The sequence below is a fragment of the Sinocyclocheilus anshuiensis genome, unplaced genomic scaffold, assembly GCF_001515605.1.
Source record: "Sinocyclocheilus anshuiensis isolate Anshui unplaced genomic scaffold, SAMN03320099.WGS_v1.1 scaffold433, whole genome shotgun sequence".
Taxonomy (NCBI): domain Eukaryota; kingdom Metazoa; phylum Chordata; class Actinopteri; order Cypriniformes; family Cyprinidae; genus Sinocyclocheilus; species Sinocyclocheilus anshuiensis.
In genome coordinates this window covers 172179-188784 of record NW_015536476.1, presented here as the reverse complement: position 1 = coordinate 188784, position 16606 = coordinate 172179, and the positions used below count along the sequence as shown (strand labels likewise).

Here is a 16606-nt window from a genome sequence, read left to right as displayed (position 1 = left end):
TTAAATGCAAACCCTCATTTTAGCGTTAACTCTTTACAACTCAAAAATTTGAAATTAACCATAATAAAGTGAAGTGTTTAAAATAATAATTATGATGTTGTATTGTGATTATCATCAAATAAGATGTCAAAAATTATGCTAAAGTTCTGTAAAATAGAAAAACGAGCAAATAAATATATGTGCTGCGGCTCATATCATGAGCTGTACGTGTGCAAATGAACACAGTGCCACGCTTTCCTCTGAAACCTGCAGTGCATGTATTTATTTAATTAAATCACTGCCTTTGTAATTTGATAATCGCACTAAGCCATGTCGCTATATCAATTTTATTTCAATATATAATGTATACCTAAACCAAATTAAACTGGACATTTTAGCAGAGTGTGTTTAATTATCGCCTCAACTCGCGTGAATGTAAGACTGTGTGCACAATACAGTGTAACGGTGTTCTGTCATGCTACACCACTACCTTTTTTACCCCCGCTAGTTTTTTGAACTCCACAGCACTGATGCATACTGTCTAACACCGTCAGTCCCTGTGTGTATTGAGGGTCTAAATACTTTTGTCTGGAAAACATTAGGAGGAGTGACTCAGCAGATGTGCCACGTATCCTCAAAAACATGGGTGTGTGCTTCATTTCCATGCTGTAGACCACTGGTTTTGCTTCAGGCCTCTTATTTTACTTTGGAGATCAAGTGATGACCCAAGACACAATCAAAAATGTTTATTGTACAAAACTAAACTAAAATGCTAGATGGTTTCATGGTCTCAGCAGCCATTAATTCACCTCACAAAGCATATTGTGGTTGATAAACTATGTTTATCCTTGCTGCAATTGTATTTAATGTAGTCTGTAGTCCTTTTATTATTTGCTTTTAACAGACCTGTAGCCCACCAGCCCTGTTAAAGACTGTTCCCAGCCCTCAAATATGCTCAAACACACATGTACACACTCTCCAGGCATATGGAATGTAAAGTGAATGCAGTTCCTGTATGTTATAGATGGGTGTTTCCCTCTTGCTGACCCTCATTGGTGGCTGTACTGATTTGATCTCCTCCCCGCAGACATTTCCTCCTCACACACAGGATGTATGCATTACATTTGTGGCAGCTCAGGTCAAAGATTCATGCATGGTTTTAATATACAGCAGAGCAGGGCTCCAGGCAGCCCACCATCAAACACACATATAGCCAGTGTTTCAGGGTCTCTGTATGACTCATTGTGTTCTCTGCCCTCCATATGTCATGACACTCTGCACAGACAATGCATTAGATTAGACCATCTGCAGTTGTCTTTGTGTGTCTGGCTTTGTCTGTAATTTGTGTCGTTTGCTAAGGCAAGCATCACTAGCATTGCTCATACTTATGGTTGGGGATTTGAACAAACCTGTGACCCTAAAGAAACTTTGGTGTTGCACCAAGCAAGTGATTAAATTTTATCCGTTTGTAGACAGTGTAGTTCTTAATGTCTACTTGAATCTGACACATTCCTAATAACAAAAATATTCCTTTAAATATTATTATTAAATAATAAAAAATAATTTCAAACCACAAATGGATATAGAATAAGTTAAATAAGTAACTTATTCTGTACATTAAATAAGTAACACTACATAATAATAATAATAATAATAATAATAAATATTTTAAAAAGATAAAATGATTTTTATTTAAAATATAAAACAAAGGAAGAATTTAAGACGAATATCAGTAGTGAAATTTTACTATTGTTGTGTAAAATAAAACTTTAATTATCATTATAAATGATGATAAAATATACATATTTTACTTAACACTACACATAAATAAGTAACACTACATAATAATAATAATAATAATAATAATAAATATTTTAAAAAGATAAAATGATTTTTATTTAAAATATAAAACATTTGGATTGGATCTATTATTATTATTTTATTTTAATTTTATTTATTTTTTGTTCATAAAAATAATTGTTCTTGATCATTGGTTGTAAAAACAATATTTAATGCCACTTTTTTTCATTTGACCATTGTTAGGCATTCAGCATTTTCAAGAAAGCCTTAGAGACTCTTTTGACTTTGACAAACACTCCCAACTTGCAATTCTCTATTTTACTGCAGTAAAAATGTAGTGTGAACATTCATTGTGTATTTGTGCATGCGCAGGGAATGGCCTTCACTCTGAAGGAACGGCAGATTTTGGGCATTCATGGTCTGTTGCCTCCAAAGATCGAGACTCAGGACACCCAGGCCATGCGCTTCCAGAAGAACCTGAAGAAGATGTCCGACCCACTGCAGAAGTACATTCATTCACCTCGCTACCCTTTTCAGATAATAAGAGCTGTTCTACAATTTGATTTGAAATTGAATTTAAAATGTCCATATAAAAACTGAAGTTTGCTGTGTATATTATGCAAAAATATGAGAAATTTTGCAATAAAGGTTGTGTGGCTCAAAAAATCTTAGCCAGTAATATCATAACCTGCTTTTTTTCATGATCCTGATAGATAAAGTTATGTAGCTAAATAGTGCAACCAACATTATTTCACACTCCGTATTCTGTTTCTGTTTGAAAATGTCCAATTACAAAAGTGAAATATTTTTTGAATGCAGAGTCATGTATGGGTTAATTTGAACAGGTACATCTATCTAATGGGGATTCAGGAAAGAAACGAGCGTCTCTTCTACCGCGTGCTTATGGAAGACATCGAGGCTCTCATGCCCATCGTCTACACACCTACTGTTGGTCTCGCATGTACTCAGTATGGACATATCTTCAGGCGACCCAAGTAAGCTACACTTCATTAATTATTACCCATTTAGCTTTGATACATTGAACCTTTTCTGTGTAGATCACAGCTCTGATTGTATGCCCAGCCTGCTCTTATTCTCAGCTTGTGTTGAAGTCATTTTTAGATGTGCAAGATGGCAAAAATGTTGCAATTTAGAAATGCTGCTCACCAGGTGCTCAAATAAATATGATGGTGATACTGAGAGCAGCTTGCTCAGGATTTACAGCATCACTGCAAAAGAAATTGAAGAATAAAAATAGTATTTTCTAGATTTGAATAGAAAAATTACTTGTCTTCCCTGGCTGCATGCAAAAACAAATATGGTGTGACCAGTCTGATTAATGAACAAATAAATCTTATGAGCCAGTTCTTGTAATGAATCATTCAATGCGACTCTCAAACTCATGAATGATCGTTTTGAATCAGTTTAACGAATACTTCTATTTGAGTCCTTCAACACTGAGTCAGTCAGGGTGTTTACCGGTTTAACATTGTGTAGCTTAAAGTAGATGCACGTTCAAAATAGAGTAAAAACATCTAAATGTTTTACCAGAAAAGTATTGTTTTTAGTATACATTTAGGACTATTTTTCGTTGTTGTCATTGTCATTATAGGGGAGATTTACTCTGAAACACTGGTTTGTGTGTTTGTGTGGCAAAGAGATTGAAGATTTTGTCTCTTTTTTTTTTTTTTCCCACAGAGGTCTGTTTATCTCCATTAAGGATCAAGGACATATTCGTTCCATATTGGATAATTGGCCAGAAACCAGTGTCAAGGTATTGGATTTCAGCATTCCAGCATTCCGGTGTTTTTCGATTTTTATTAAAGTGCATGTTTGATGACACTCTTTGATTAGTAAGTTTTGTCATTTCACCCTCATGCTGGCGAATGACATCTTTTAGACTGTGATGCGTATATTACTTTGATTTCTTAAGAGAGTTTGAGTTAGTACAGTGAGGGATTGTTCATCTGTGTGTGTTTACAGGCTGTAGTGGTGACAGACGGTGAGCGTATCCTGGGTCTGGGTGATCTGGGATTGTATGGGATGGGTATTCCTGTAGGAAAGCTGTGTCTTTATACGGCCTGTGCTGGAATTCGGCCTGAGAGTTGCCTGCCGGTCTGCATTGATGTAGGCACGGATAACGAGGTTGGTAACCATTCATTCCCAAACCATTCATCAGTGACAAGACTGTATAGACATATGTACATTAACTGACAGTCACCACTGATAAGCTACCACTAAATATTGTAGAAACTTAATTTGCTGTAAAGTTGCTTTGCAATGATTTGTATCGTGAAAAGCGCTGTACAAATAAACTTGACTTGACTTGACTATAGAGCTCTGTGTATGTGTATATATTCATTTAACATTTAACACTTAATAATAACAATAATTATGCATGTATGTATGTATGTATTTATGTATGTATGGGCGATAAAACGGTACTCATATTTATTGACGGTACACCTTCTTCGATAACGATATTAAAAACGTTCGATATACTGTAGTGCACGATATAGGCACGTGCTATGAGTGACGCAGACATATATACTATTGTATATATAAAATTTTACAATGTATATAAAATTAAATATATAAAATATAAAAGAATATTAACTATATGTCCATCATTGTGAGACTTTCCACTGTCAATTTCACTATGGAGATTTGAATGCTTTTCTTAAGTGCAGAATCCTGCTGTAGTGGGTTTTTGTTCAATGTTCAAACATGCATAACTTTTGCTTACAGATGGTTTATGAAAGCAGCTGTTTTATGTGTATTTGTGTGTTTCTGCAGAAGTTACTGAGGGACCCGTTCTACATGGGTCTGTATCAGCGGCGTGACCGATCCCAGCGCTACGACGATCTCATAGATGAGTTCATGGAGGCTGTGGTGGATAAGTACGGACAGGACACCCTCATCCAATTTGAGGACTTCGGGAATCACAACGCCTTTCGATTTCTGAAGAAATACCGTGAGAAGTACTGCACCTTCAATGATGACATCCAGGGTGTGCATCAGGGAGCGTCATCAGTGGAGCACGAGATGCAGTGATGATAATATAAGTGACGTTTTTGTGCGCCGCTGCTGCGTTATTCATTCAAAATATTAGAGAAATGTATTAGCTCAATGCGTAGAAGATCTTGATATATATGATTATTGTGATTAAATGTAAAAATGTATTTATTTATAAAATTTATAACTATGTCCCATGGCTTTTACTTAGTGTTTCATTTATTTTTATTTCAGTTTTAGTCCAGTTAGTAATTTTAGTGCTTCAATTTAAACTTTCAAATGAAGTAAAAAGTTTTTAATCTAATATTTATATTTTATTTCAACTTTATTTAAATTATCCAAAATGTTTTTATAACTTTTACTTTGTTAATGATAACACTGATAGCACTTAGAAGTCTGATTCATTTTAGTGAATCAGTTCATTTGATTCAGCATGAGGAAGCATGATCAGACTTGCTTTTTTTTTTAGACTAATGATGTCTTTGTTATATTTTCATACTGAATTGTTATTGGTCCTGCTTTGCCTTACAAGCACAGGTATTTCCTTTAAGAAATGCATATTTGATTGATTTATTTTCGGATGTTTGCTTGTCTACTGTGCATCAGTAGTTGTGTTTGTGTGTCCGCAGGCACTGCATCAGTAGCTCTGGCGGGTTTACTGGCAGCTCAACGCGTTGTGGGGAAGTCAATAACTGAACATAAAGTTCTGTTTCTGGGGGCTGGAGAGGTGAGCTCACGTGACACGTTTTAAAGACACTATAATGCAAACCCAGTCTTTTAATCTGTGTGGTTTGATATGAGATTAGACTCTTAACATAACCTGTGTATTTAAGATGGAATTTTGTATTTTTTAGGCTGCTCTGGGAATCGCTAACCTGATCGTCATGGCCATGATGGAGTCGGGAATGTCCCAAGCAGAAGCCAGAAAGAAAATCTGGATGTTTGACAAATATGGTCTGTTAGTAAAGGTGAGCGAGCATGGTTGCATAAGAGTATGAGTGTGCCTTTTTTTTTTTTACCTTTAAGTCACAGTTAAAAATATCTGAAAGTCTTTGCATTATAAGGCAAAATATGAAACTAAGTTAAAGTCTTTGCAAGAAACACAAACTTGGCTGTCATCATTTGTTTGCAGAAACCAACATAAGTCTTATCATGTGGAAAAGCAGTATCACTTTTTTGGTATGCAGTTGCGGTTAAATGCACTTGCATCTCCGAATCCTTTATGATACGAAATTGATGTAAAGACCGCGAGTTATGTTTTCAGAAAAGGACAAAACATCTGAAAAAAAAAAAAAACAGCCACTGTCGATGATCTCACCAGTAATAATCAAACAGCAATAATGCTGAGGAAAAAAGAAAAACCCATAACTATGATGGTCTGTAAACTTCCGGATACATTCTCAGATACTGAAAGTACTTTTTGTTTATCACTTGTGATTGTCTTTTTCCCCTTTTATTACTTCATATTTGCTTGTATGTTTTGAAGCTGTATTTAGTTGGTTAAATTCTTAACAATTGTTTTGATTTATTATTCATTTGTAATTATTTTAAAAAGCAGCTTGCTTATATAATTTAATATAAATGCACAAAATAAATTTGATATAAAATTTATATGAAAATGTAACCATGTGCAGAAATATTGAAAATTGAGGGTGCAACGCATCGTGATATCGAATTGAGTCAAATCGTTGATATGATAATTGTAATCGAATCGAATCGTGCAATCAGTGAGGGGGGTTTGGGTCAGGTCGGAGAGAGAGAGAGAGAGATTGCAAGCTCATAGACAGGAGTGTGTTCGACCAAAGTCCCTTTCTCGGTTCGACTTGAAGCAGCAATGCGCAGACCGATCGCTGTATGACATCAGAGCACCACGAGAGCTACAGAGAGCAGATGGCTCTGCATGCTTTTGAATCGCTCTCACGGTACCTTGATGGCCGATCGGCCTGCGCGCTGCTGCTTCAAATTAGTCATGGTAAGTCCGGTTCTTTTCCCGCGAACCGGTTCTTTCGGACAGTTCGTTTCAATGAACCGGTTCAAAAAAACCGGTTCGTCGGTTCTTTTACGCCCAAACATAATGACATCATTTGCGATGACGTAATGATATCAAGTCTATCGTCCCAGGCCGGGATGAAAATACACATTCAAATATATAAAGTCAGTAATCATAACTTCAGTCAGTTAAAACATCATAATCATGATCTGAAAAGTTTACAATTAAGTTTTGCAGCTAAGCACCCAAATACAGTAACAGGCAGTGATGCGCATACGAGGATTTAAGTCTTGAAGATATAAAGTAAATAAATTAGTTGTCATCAGCGCAGAAACCATAATCCACTTACTATACATAATCCATTGCGATTTATTTGTTATTAAATAAACTTACGTTTCGCCAGATTGCCCTTCATTCAAGTCTTCAGTTTACACGCGCTCATAACATTAGCACAGAATCAGTTGTCCAAAAGACTGACGTGCTCAGACTCAGACGTGCTGTGTCAGTCATAGTAGGAAATCATGTACTGTTCGGTAGTTTCATGCTGAATCACGCATGCGCAGAATTATCAGCTCATCGGTTCTCAAATCGGATGTGTCCGCTCTTCGGTTCTCAAATCGGACGCGGCCGAAAGAAACGGTTCTCGGTTCAGTGTACTGGTGATCCAAAAACCGATGCAACTGATTCTTGACTCGAGAAGGAGAACCGCTCTAACCGGCACGCTGCACGCGCGTTCAGTATATCATCAGCTGCTCTACTCGTGCTCATCAGTTCTATTTACTACAAACTCAATTTGGGAATGTGTCATCGTTAACTATAATTACAGTACAGGTATTTCATAAATCATCCCTTATTCCCATTAAACATAGAGTCTTACTTATGATCCAACATCCCTGATCAAACCCCTTTGGCCTATAAACTAACAGAGGGGGCCAACACTTTTTCACACCACTGTATTTATATTATCACACTTTCTGATGTTTAACAAAATACTTGAATAACATGCTTTTCGTCCTTTTTAAAGACCCCCCTACAAGAGTCATATTCCAAACTGTCACCTTTTTGACCTCTTGTGAGTTTGCAGGTATGTGTACTGTAGCTGTATGTGAATGTAAATGATCTGCAAAGTTGTAAAGCTGAAAGTGCACGATAAATAAAGTTATTGTCTCCCAAAATAAAGAATCGACTCTGAACAGCCTAAACAAGTCGTTAGTAATTTGAATCCCACTTCCGTGATGGCTGCACGTCACTGGGTAACACAGTTGCATAATTCCCGCCTATGTTCTATATTGGCCGGCTACGAACAACTTGACCCCACCCTCAAACACGTCATTTTACTGACGACTGCTTCTCTAATCTCAGGGAGTTCAACACAGGATTCATAAAACGCTTGCTCTTGAAAGATGAATCAGTTCTCAGTTTATTTGGACCAGCTGGCTCTAGTAATCACAACCTGTAATTATGATAAATAATAGATGTTTATATTTTCTATTGAGTGTTCAAAATACGGAATTATGGCAATGGGCATATTGTTTCCAACACGTGCTGTATGCGGTAGACCAATCACAACAGACTGGGCCATCTGACCAATCAGAGCAGAGTAGGCTCACGAAAAGGAGGGGGTTAGAGAGACTGAATCTTGGAACTGGTGACCCATACTTGGAATTAGTGCTCTGCATTTAACCCATCCAAAGTGCACACACACAGCAGTGAACACACACACACACACCGTGAAAACTAAAACTGAAATAAAAATGAATTAAACCTAAACAGAAAGAAAGAAAGAAAGAAAGAAAGAAAAGTGCAAAATTACAAAAAATTAACTAAAATAAAAATTTAAAACTGAAAATATAAAAGATATAATAATATATAAATAAAACTGAAATAAAAATGAGTACTCCCACTGAGGTTGTTTGTTGTCTTCGAAATGCAATCACAGTATTTTACTAAGCTTAGCTGACTGACTATCTGAGTTCACATGCCAAGTTTCCTCTAAAAACTCTAAACAGGAATTGAAAATCTGTGTCATTTACCAACTTGTTCTTCTTTCACGTGCTTTGAGACTCACAACTGCAGTCCAGTAATCCACTGTGTGTTTCTCTGTTTTCCAGGGCAGAGCTTATGAGACAGATAGTAATCAGGAGGGTTTTGTTCACTAGTGCTCTGCATTTAACCCATCCAAAGTGCACACACACAGCAGTGAACACACACACACACACCGTGAAAACTAAAACTGAAATAAAAATGAATTAAACCTAAACAGAAAGAAAGAAAGAAAGAAAGAAAAGTGCAAAATTACAAAAAATTAACTAAAATTAAAATTTAAAACTGAAAATATAAAAGATATAATAATATATAAATAAAACTGAAATAAAAATGAGTACTCCCACTGAGGTTGTTTGTTGTCTTCGAAATGCAATCACAGTATTTTACTAAGCTTAGCTGACTGACTATCTGAGTTCACATGCCAAGTTTCCTCTAAAAACTCTAAACAGGAATTGAAAATCTGTGTCATTTACCAACTTGTTCTTCTTTCACGTGCTTTGAGACTCACAACTGCAGTCCAGTAATCCACTGTGTGTTTCTCTGTTTTCCAGGGCAGAGCTTATGAGACAGATAGTAATCAGGAGGGTTTTGTTCACCCTGATCCCGGGGACGTGAAAAGCTTCTTAGACGCTGTCAATGTTATTAAGCCCACCGCCATCATTGGTAAGACGAGCTGCTCCCTCTGTGTTAGTCAAGGATTGCACTAAAACAGTTGTCATTTCGTTTTTCATGACCATTTGAATTAAACAAGCTCCTTTTGTTGCTGTACCTTTAAGAATTGTGTATGCAAGTAAACATAGGTTGTCATTGTTTTACTGTTGCATATAGTTTATGCATATAGCTGAAAGAATCATATATAACCCCTAAATTCTGTATTAATATGTGCGTATGCATGTTTTGACCTCTTTCTCAATGTCATCAGGTGTGTCAGGTGCCGGCCGGCTCTTCACTCATGATGTCATCAGAGCAATGGGCAGCTTGAACGAGCATCCGATTATCTTCGCCCTCAGCAACCCGACTGCCAAGGCAGAGTGTACAGCTGAAGACGCCTACAGCCTCACACAGGTTAAATATCGTTCATGCATTAACCCTGTAAAGCCAGATTAAAATAATAGCCAGAAAAACAAAAATTTGCATGTGTTTTTTTTTGTTGCAAGTCATATTTGATACACCAGGCTTTTATGACTCATATAGTATGTTATAATGAGAATATGGAAGAAAAAACACCTCAGTTTTATTCAGAGGCCCATAAATCAGCAAAAATATACAATTTGCTGCAGTTGCTGATATTTATTTAGTAAAAGTAGGATGAAATCCTTATAGCTTGTAATGTAAATCTTTAAAATAGTGTAGCAGACATTTAAATAAAATGCATATAAATATCAGTTGCCACTCTATATCTCCCAATAATGTCTTGGCAAGATGATATTTAAATGCTTAGTTTTGATCAAAGCTCTTTCAAAAACATAGGATGCAATGCAATTCAATGATGATTGAGAGATAAACAAATCAATGTTCCTCAAAAGCCTGATGATCATATTTGATAATCACATTTGAACGTGATTTTTTTTCTAAAAAAAAAAAAAAAAGTGTACTGTATAGAATATACATAATCGAGTAAACATAAGTTGTTTTGGTCCAATGTTTATCATGAAATATTACTAACAATACAAAAGTTATTCTTATGTTTACTTTATAAAAATCAGTAAGATTTCACAGCAAAAAGACAGAAGGTATGTAGTAGATTGTGTACAACAGTGTTTGTTTGTTTTTTTAATTCAGAGGCTTAAGAAATTTGCATATCAAATAGCTCTAAAATCTGATCGGATGAACCAAAACTTAATTTTTGTAAATTCAGCGTGAGAAAGTCCCAGTGTGGCTTTTGCTTTAATCGCTACAGTGTTACAGTAATAACAGCATTAATACTCTCAGATGTACACAGAAAACATACATTACACCTGTAGTCATCCACCGATCTGTTGTATATATGGATTGTCATACCCGTAAGAATAGGAGTATGTGAATATAAGTGAAGACGTTTCTGTTTCAGGGAAGGTGTTTGTTTGCCAGTGGCAGTCCGTTTGCCCCGGTGTCACTAGAAGATGGCAGAATACTGACCCCTGGACAGGGCAACAATGCTTATATATTCCCAGGTATTCACATGCACTAATTACAGTCAAATAGTGATGACTGTTTTAATGGTTAGCTCTAAACACATCCACATTTTAAAGTTGCTAATATCTAACAAGCATGTAAAGATGCTTAAGAACAAATGTGTCCCTGGACCACAAAACCAGTCTTAAGGGTCAATTTTTCGAAATTGAGATTTATACATCATCTGAAAGCTGAATAAATAAGCTTTCCATTGATGTATGGTTTGTTAGGATAGGACAATATTTGGCCGAGATAAAATTATTTGAAAATCTGGAATCTGAGGGTGCAAAAAAATCTAAATATTGAGAAAATTGTCTTTAAAGTTATCCAAATAAAGTCCTTAGCAATGCATATTACTAATCAAAAATATTTATGGTAGAACATTTTCATGGAACATGATCTTTACTTAATATCCTAATGGTTTTTGGCATGAAAGAAAAATCTATAATTTTGACCCATACAATGTATTTTTGGCTATTGCTACAAATATACCCCAGCGACTTAAGACTGGTTTTGTGGTCAAGGGTCACAAATGGTCTAAAACCGGTCTGAGTGTTGAGCTGTAGGTTGTGATTGTTATTTCAGGTGTAGCTCTGGCTGTTATACTCAGTGGAGTGCGACACATCAGTGATACGGTCTTCCTTGAGGCTGCAAAGGTAAATACACAATCCTGAACCACACTTAAGACCAGATTATGCTTTTTTTTAATATGCATTATTCAAAAGGGGTAAATTATGTTATAGTTCATCATTATAGTATGGTTAATTTTATTGTACAGTATTGAATATCGTCTCATCTCACCACAAAAGATGTTAGTTTTCAGGATTTTTTGTAGCTGATTTATCAATTGTATTATTAATTTTTATTGATGGACTGAAATGAATGTTTTACCAAAACAGTTGTTTTATCAAAATTTAAATCAAAAAAATTTTGTTTAGCTGAAAACTGAAAATAAATTTGATTAAATATTCAATCAATTTATCAAATGAATTTAATCAACTCTCAAGTAAAAATGTTGTGTTCGTTTTTTATACAAATAAGTTGTATAGAAACATTTAAATTGCTCATAATTGGTTTTTTTTATCTTTAATACAATTTTTAATGATTTTTCTTCAATTCATTGTTGATATAAACCTTTACATGGTGGCTGTCATAATAACTTATTTTCATTATTTAATGTATGTTTGAATAAATCATCATTTTAAGCAAACAAAATTATGAATTTGTAATGGAGTGCATATATTTAGCAAAATGCTCATCTCTAGAGTTATTTTTCATAAGTTATTAGCCCTACATGGCCTGTGTGTAAAAAGCAGAAGTTGTACTACCTGTTTTTGTTAATATTTGATATTGTAACTTGATCAAACATTGTTTTGTAGACGCTGGCGGATCAGCTGACAGATGAAGAGCTGAGTCAGGGCCGACTGTATCCACCCCTGTCCAACATCAGAGAGGTGTCACTGCAGATGGCCATCAAGGTCAGACTGTGTGTGTTTTAGGACACAGTATGTCACAGACTGCGATTGAATTAAATAAAGATGTGCTTTACTTGGTTCAGAGTGAAGCACAGCATTTGCACACATGTAGTCCACAATCTGAGAATGACTTGATTCAAATCGGACATGAGCGGCTACTCAAGTCGTATTTGCAACTGGGAAACTCAGGCCATAAACTTTAAACGTATAAGGAGAGAAACATAGCTGTAATACTGTTTTGTTTTATTTGCTTTTCCCACAACATCTACATTGCTTTCTCTTGTCATTAGTCATGTATATTTATGTATATAAATAACCATTTGATGCATTTTGTTTGTATTGTACACAGGGGAAGTCGTGGCCTAATGGTTAGAGAGTCGGACTCATAACCCAAAGGTTGCGGGTTCGAGTCTCGTACCGGCAGGGATTGTAGGTGGGGGGAGTGAATGTACAGCGCTCTCTCCCACCTTCAATACCACGACTGAGGTGCCCTTGTGCAAGGCACCGAACCCCCAACTGCTCCCCGGGCGCCGCAGCATAAATGGCTGCCCACTGCTCCGGGTGTGTGTTCACGGTGTGTGTGTGTTCACTGCTGTGTGTGTGCACTTTGGATGGGTAAATGCAGAGCACTAATTCCGAGTATGGGTCACCATACTTGGCCACATGTCACTTCACTTTCAAAGTAGTAGTTATTTGACCAAATTTTTCTGAATCATCAGCAAGCTAAATATCTAGATAGTGCGGTGAATGCTTATGGTTACCGATGAATAGGATGCTACATTTTATTCAAAATCTTTTGGATATTGACTAAATATCTTCTATACAATTTGGCTTTAAAAAAAGATTTCCCCAAGAAATAGGCAAGAATCAACTCATGAATGGGCTGTACGCCATGATTTCTCTCTTTTTTTTTTTTTTTTGACAGCAAAGCACTTGATTGCAACAAACTTGTAATTACATCTTCAGAAAGGAAATTTCTGATGGCACATGAAGGCAGCATAAAGAACATACAATTCTGAGCTTCGCTCTGAAATCAGCAGAACATATTTTTGTTTGTTGGCAACCCGTCAAAATAAAACCTTGATGGCTTACAGTTTGAAAATAAAGAAATTAAGATGTAAATATTAGAATTATAATTTTACAGTAAAAAATAAAACATTTATAACTATTTTTACAACATTTAGCAGTTTTACTACAACATTTCACATTTAATATTTTTTATTTCATAATCACAATAAAACCATGATAATTATTATTATTTTATAGCCATATTGAATTGGTATAAAACAGTGGAAATGTGACAACTTTGAAATTGCTGCTGAAATGTTCAAAGAAAACTAAAGTATGAACGCTCACATTTTTCAAGTTTTTCCCAAAATCATTCAGCCCTAAAAGAATTTCACAAAAATGACTTTTGTCAGGCTTTTTAAAATTATTTTTATTTTCTATGCAGATGCACTCAACTAAACAACCCAAGTAACTCTAAATGGTTTTTTTTTTTTTTTTTTCATTATTCAAGGCATCTGGTGAAAATCCCTATGGAAGCCCGTTTCTGCCACTGGATAAAAAATAAAAAAGGTAATTGCGACTTTTTATCTCACAATTATGACTTTTTATCTCACAATTATGACTTTTTTTCTCATAATTGTGAGATATAAACTCGCAATTCTGAGAAATAAAGACCGAACTGCGTGATATAAACTCACAATTGCGAGTTATAAAGTCAGAATTGTGAGATAAAAAGTCGTAATAACTTTTATTTTTATTTTTATTTTTTATTCAGTGGCGGAAACGGGCTTACATAAATCCCTGTTTTTCAATATATACAGCAAAAAACAAAATATTGCAGTGTTATTTTTTTCCCCAATATCGTGCACCATGTATATAAGCAGAGTTTATAAAGGTCTTAAAAGGGTCTTGATCGCCCTTTCACAAAATAAATCCTGGAATTGTTTTTTTTTTTTTTTTCTGAAAATAAATGGAAATTGGTTTGAAGTTGTATTTTTCAAGCTTTGAAAATTCTTTAATTGGTCTTTAAAAAGTCTTCGATTTACCTTCATAAAACTCACATGAATCCTGATAAGGGACACAAATGCCACTTGTTTTCTGTCAGAACCCCTTACTAAGACGCTGTATGTTTTGTGCGCAGGTGGTGCAGTACGTGTATTCAAAGGGAATGGCGTTTCGATACCCAGAGCCTGTGGATAAGGAAGCGTACGTCAGATCAGTTGTGTGGAACATCAACTACGATTCGTTTCTGCCCGAGATATACGACTGGCCCGGGGTTTCTCACAGCCCTATGGTAGACTAGACGACGAACACGTGAGAAAACACCACACAGAGAGAAACAGAACAAAAACCAGGAAGTCTGAAGGGAGTTTTCATTCTTCTGTTTTAGCCACTCCTTTTTTTGCTACTTATAGTATTTATTCATATTTCTGACCCTTTGTTTAAATTGCAATTTCAGTTTATGGATGAATTTTACAACATCTTTATCTTGTACATGTCCAGGAAACATTTCACTACAGAATCAAAATAAATAAATACTAAATAATATTTTGCATTTAGAAAATTAAGCCTATTTTAATCATTTTCATCACAATTAAGCACATTTTTACCCAAAATGCACTGTGAAATATTTTATTTACATTTTAAAGTATTTATGCATCGTAGTATTTAGATGTTTCCTGTCATTTGTATAACACTTTTTCACTTCTTCACAACATCACAGAAATGAGAATCTAATAAGAATCCATTAAGACTAAAAAGAATTAAAAGCAAAACTCAAAAGTAAAATGTCCAGGTCCATTATGCCAATGACAATTTGCTAGTAAATGTGCCTAATTTTCATGAAAATAATTTCACAATGCCAGTTATCTAATTAAGCTTCATTTTCTTTATGCAAAAAAAAATATAAAAATATATATATATATATATTTTTTTTTTTCTCGCACCCTTACAGTTTTTTCTCCAGTGTAGAGTTCAATAGCGTGCCTCCTCTCTGTTGTTTTTATATGCTGTGTGCAATGAAGCCTTTTCTAAAATGAAATCACACTCCATTTGTTCATGTTTGTGTTTGTTTCTTGTTGTGTCTAACAGCCGTTCAGTTCATAAAGATCCATTTATTTCCTAGAGGAGGAGGAAGTACAGGACGTGAAGGACTAGCAGAGTTATATATTATATAGTATATTGCACAATATTACAGTCATTGCATTATGGCGTATATTTGTAGCTGTGACTGTGAGTTTTTAGGGCATTTACCAGCAAATATTTACATGCTTAGGATATGAACATGCTTTTTATATAGTTATAAACAAAAAAATTGTCATTGTAACAAAATAAACCTTAACGTGGTCATCTTGTTTCTCCTTAAAGGGGCTTATTTTGAAAAATGACCGGCTGAGTGTATGTTATCCAACTTATTGCACAGCTACTTCCCAAATAAATCAATATATGGACATGAAATGTTGATTTGCATTCAGATTGTGTGAAAAAGAGAAGAATGTGGAGATCTGATACCATCACAGCTGTGTAGGTTTCATGCAACAGCAGTAAATTATATTATATTAAAATCTCAATGCAGATTGCACCTGTTGACCATCAGAAAAACAAATGTGCCAAAGTGCCTGCTTCTGTATCTTTATATAGTCGTCGCACATCGTATGTTTGATATTTTATTTGCTTTGTTAATGCAGTAGTCAAAGATCACGAGAACAACACATTACAACATCATTCACAGAAGTTTGAAAACCGGTTTTATATTTCTTTTGACAGCTTATCGTACAAAATAACTAGTGAACACTCGTATATTCCGGACACTGAGATGTTTCGTTTAAGTCAGTCCTTTGACACTTCAGTTGGTGTGATCAATGTTGTACACCTGTACTGATGCCATTAATGTTTCTGTATGCAGTCCTTCCTTGCATCGAGAGTTGATGAGCAGGTGCATTGTGGGTAGAGATTATTTTGCTATGTGATGCTGCTTTAGTGTCTGAACACTAGAAGCTGCTCAGAACATTTGTGCTCGAATCACTGCTAGTCAGTTTGCTGCCCTCATTTTGAAGTAATTTAACCTCCTGAGACTTTTGTGATCAGTAGAGGACATTATATTGTAGTGAGTTTCTCTGAGACGTTACATGTCACAGTT

The 16606-nt window shown here is 35.3% G+C and overlaps 1 protein-coding gene across 3 annotated transcripts in view; it reads left to right on the top strand.

Moving 5' to 3' along the window:
• LOC107659429 (NAD-dependent malic enzyme, mitochondrial) overlaps positions 1-15032 on the top strand; it is a 23306-nt gene extending 8274 nt beyond the window's left edge. For all 3 annotated transcript variants that reach the window (XM_016448552.1, XM_016448482.1, XM_016448411.1), the window contains exons 3-15: positions 2152-2285; positions 2625-2774; positions 3478-3553; positions 3763-3924; positions 4576-4789; positions 5424-5521; positions 5649-5762; positions 9382-9493; positions 9753-9895; positions 10881-10983; positions 11570-11640; positions 12364-12462; positions 14609-15032. In XM_016448552.1, coding sequence (XP_016304038.1) covers positions 2152-2285; positions 2625-2774; positions 3478-3553; positions 3763-3924; positions 4576-4789; positions 5424-5521; positions 5649-5762; positions 9382-9493; positions 9753-9895; positions 10881-10983; positions 11570-11640; positions 12364-12462; positions 14609-14770 — 1638 coding nt within the window. In that variant the 3' untranslated portion in view covers positions 14771-15032. The remainder of the gene's footprint in view (positions 1-2151; positions 2286-2624; positions 2775-3477; positions 3554-3762; positions 3925-4575; positions 4790-5423; positions 5522-5648; positions 5763-9381; positions 9494-9752; positions 9896-10880; positions 10984-11569; positions 11641-12363; positions 12463-14608) is intronic.
• The last annotated feature ends 1574 nt before the right edge of the window (positions 15033-16606 follow it).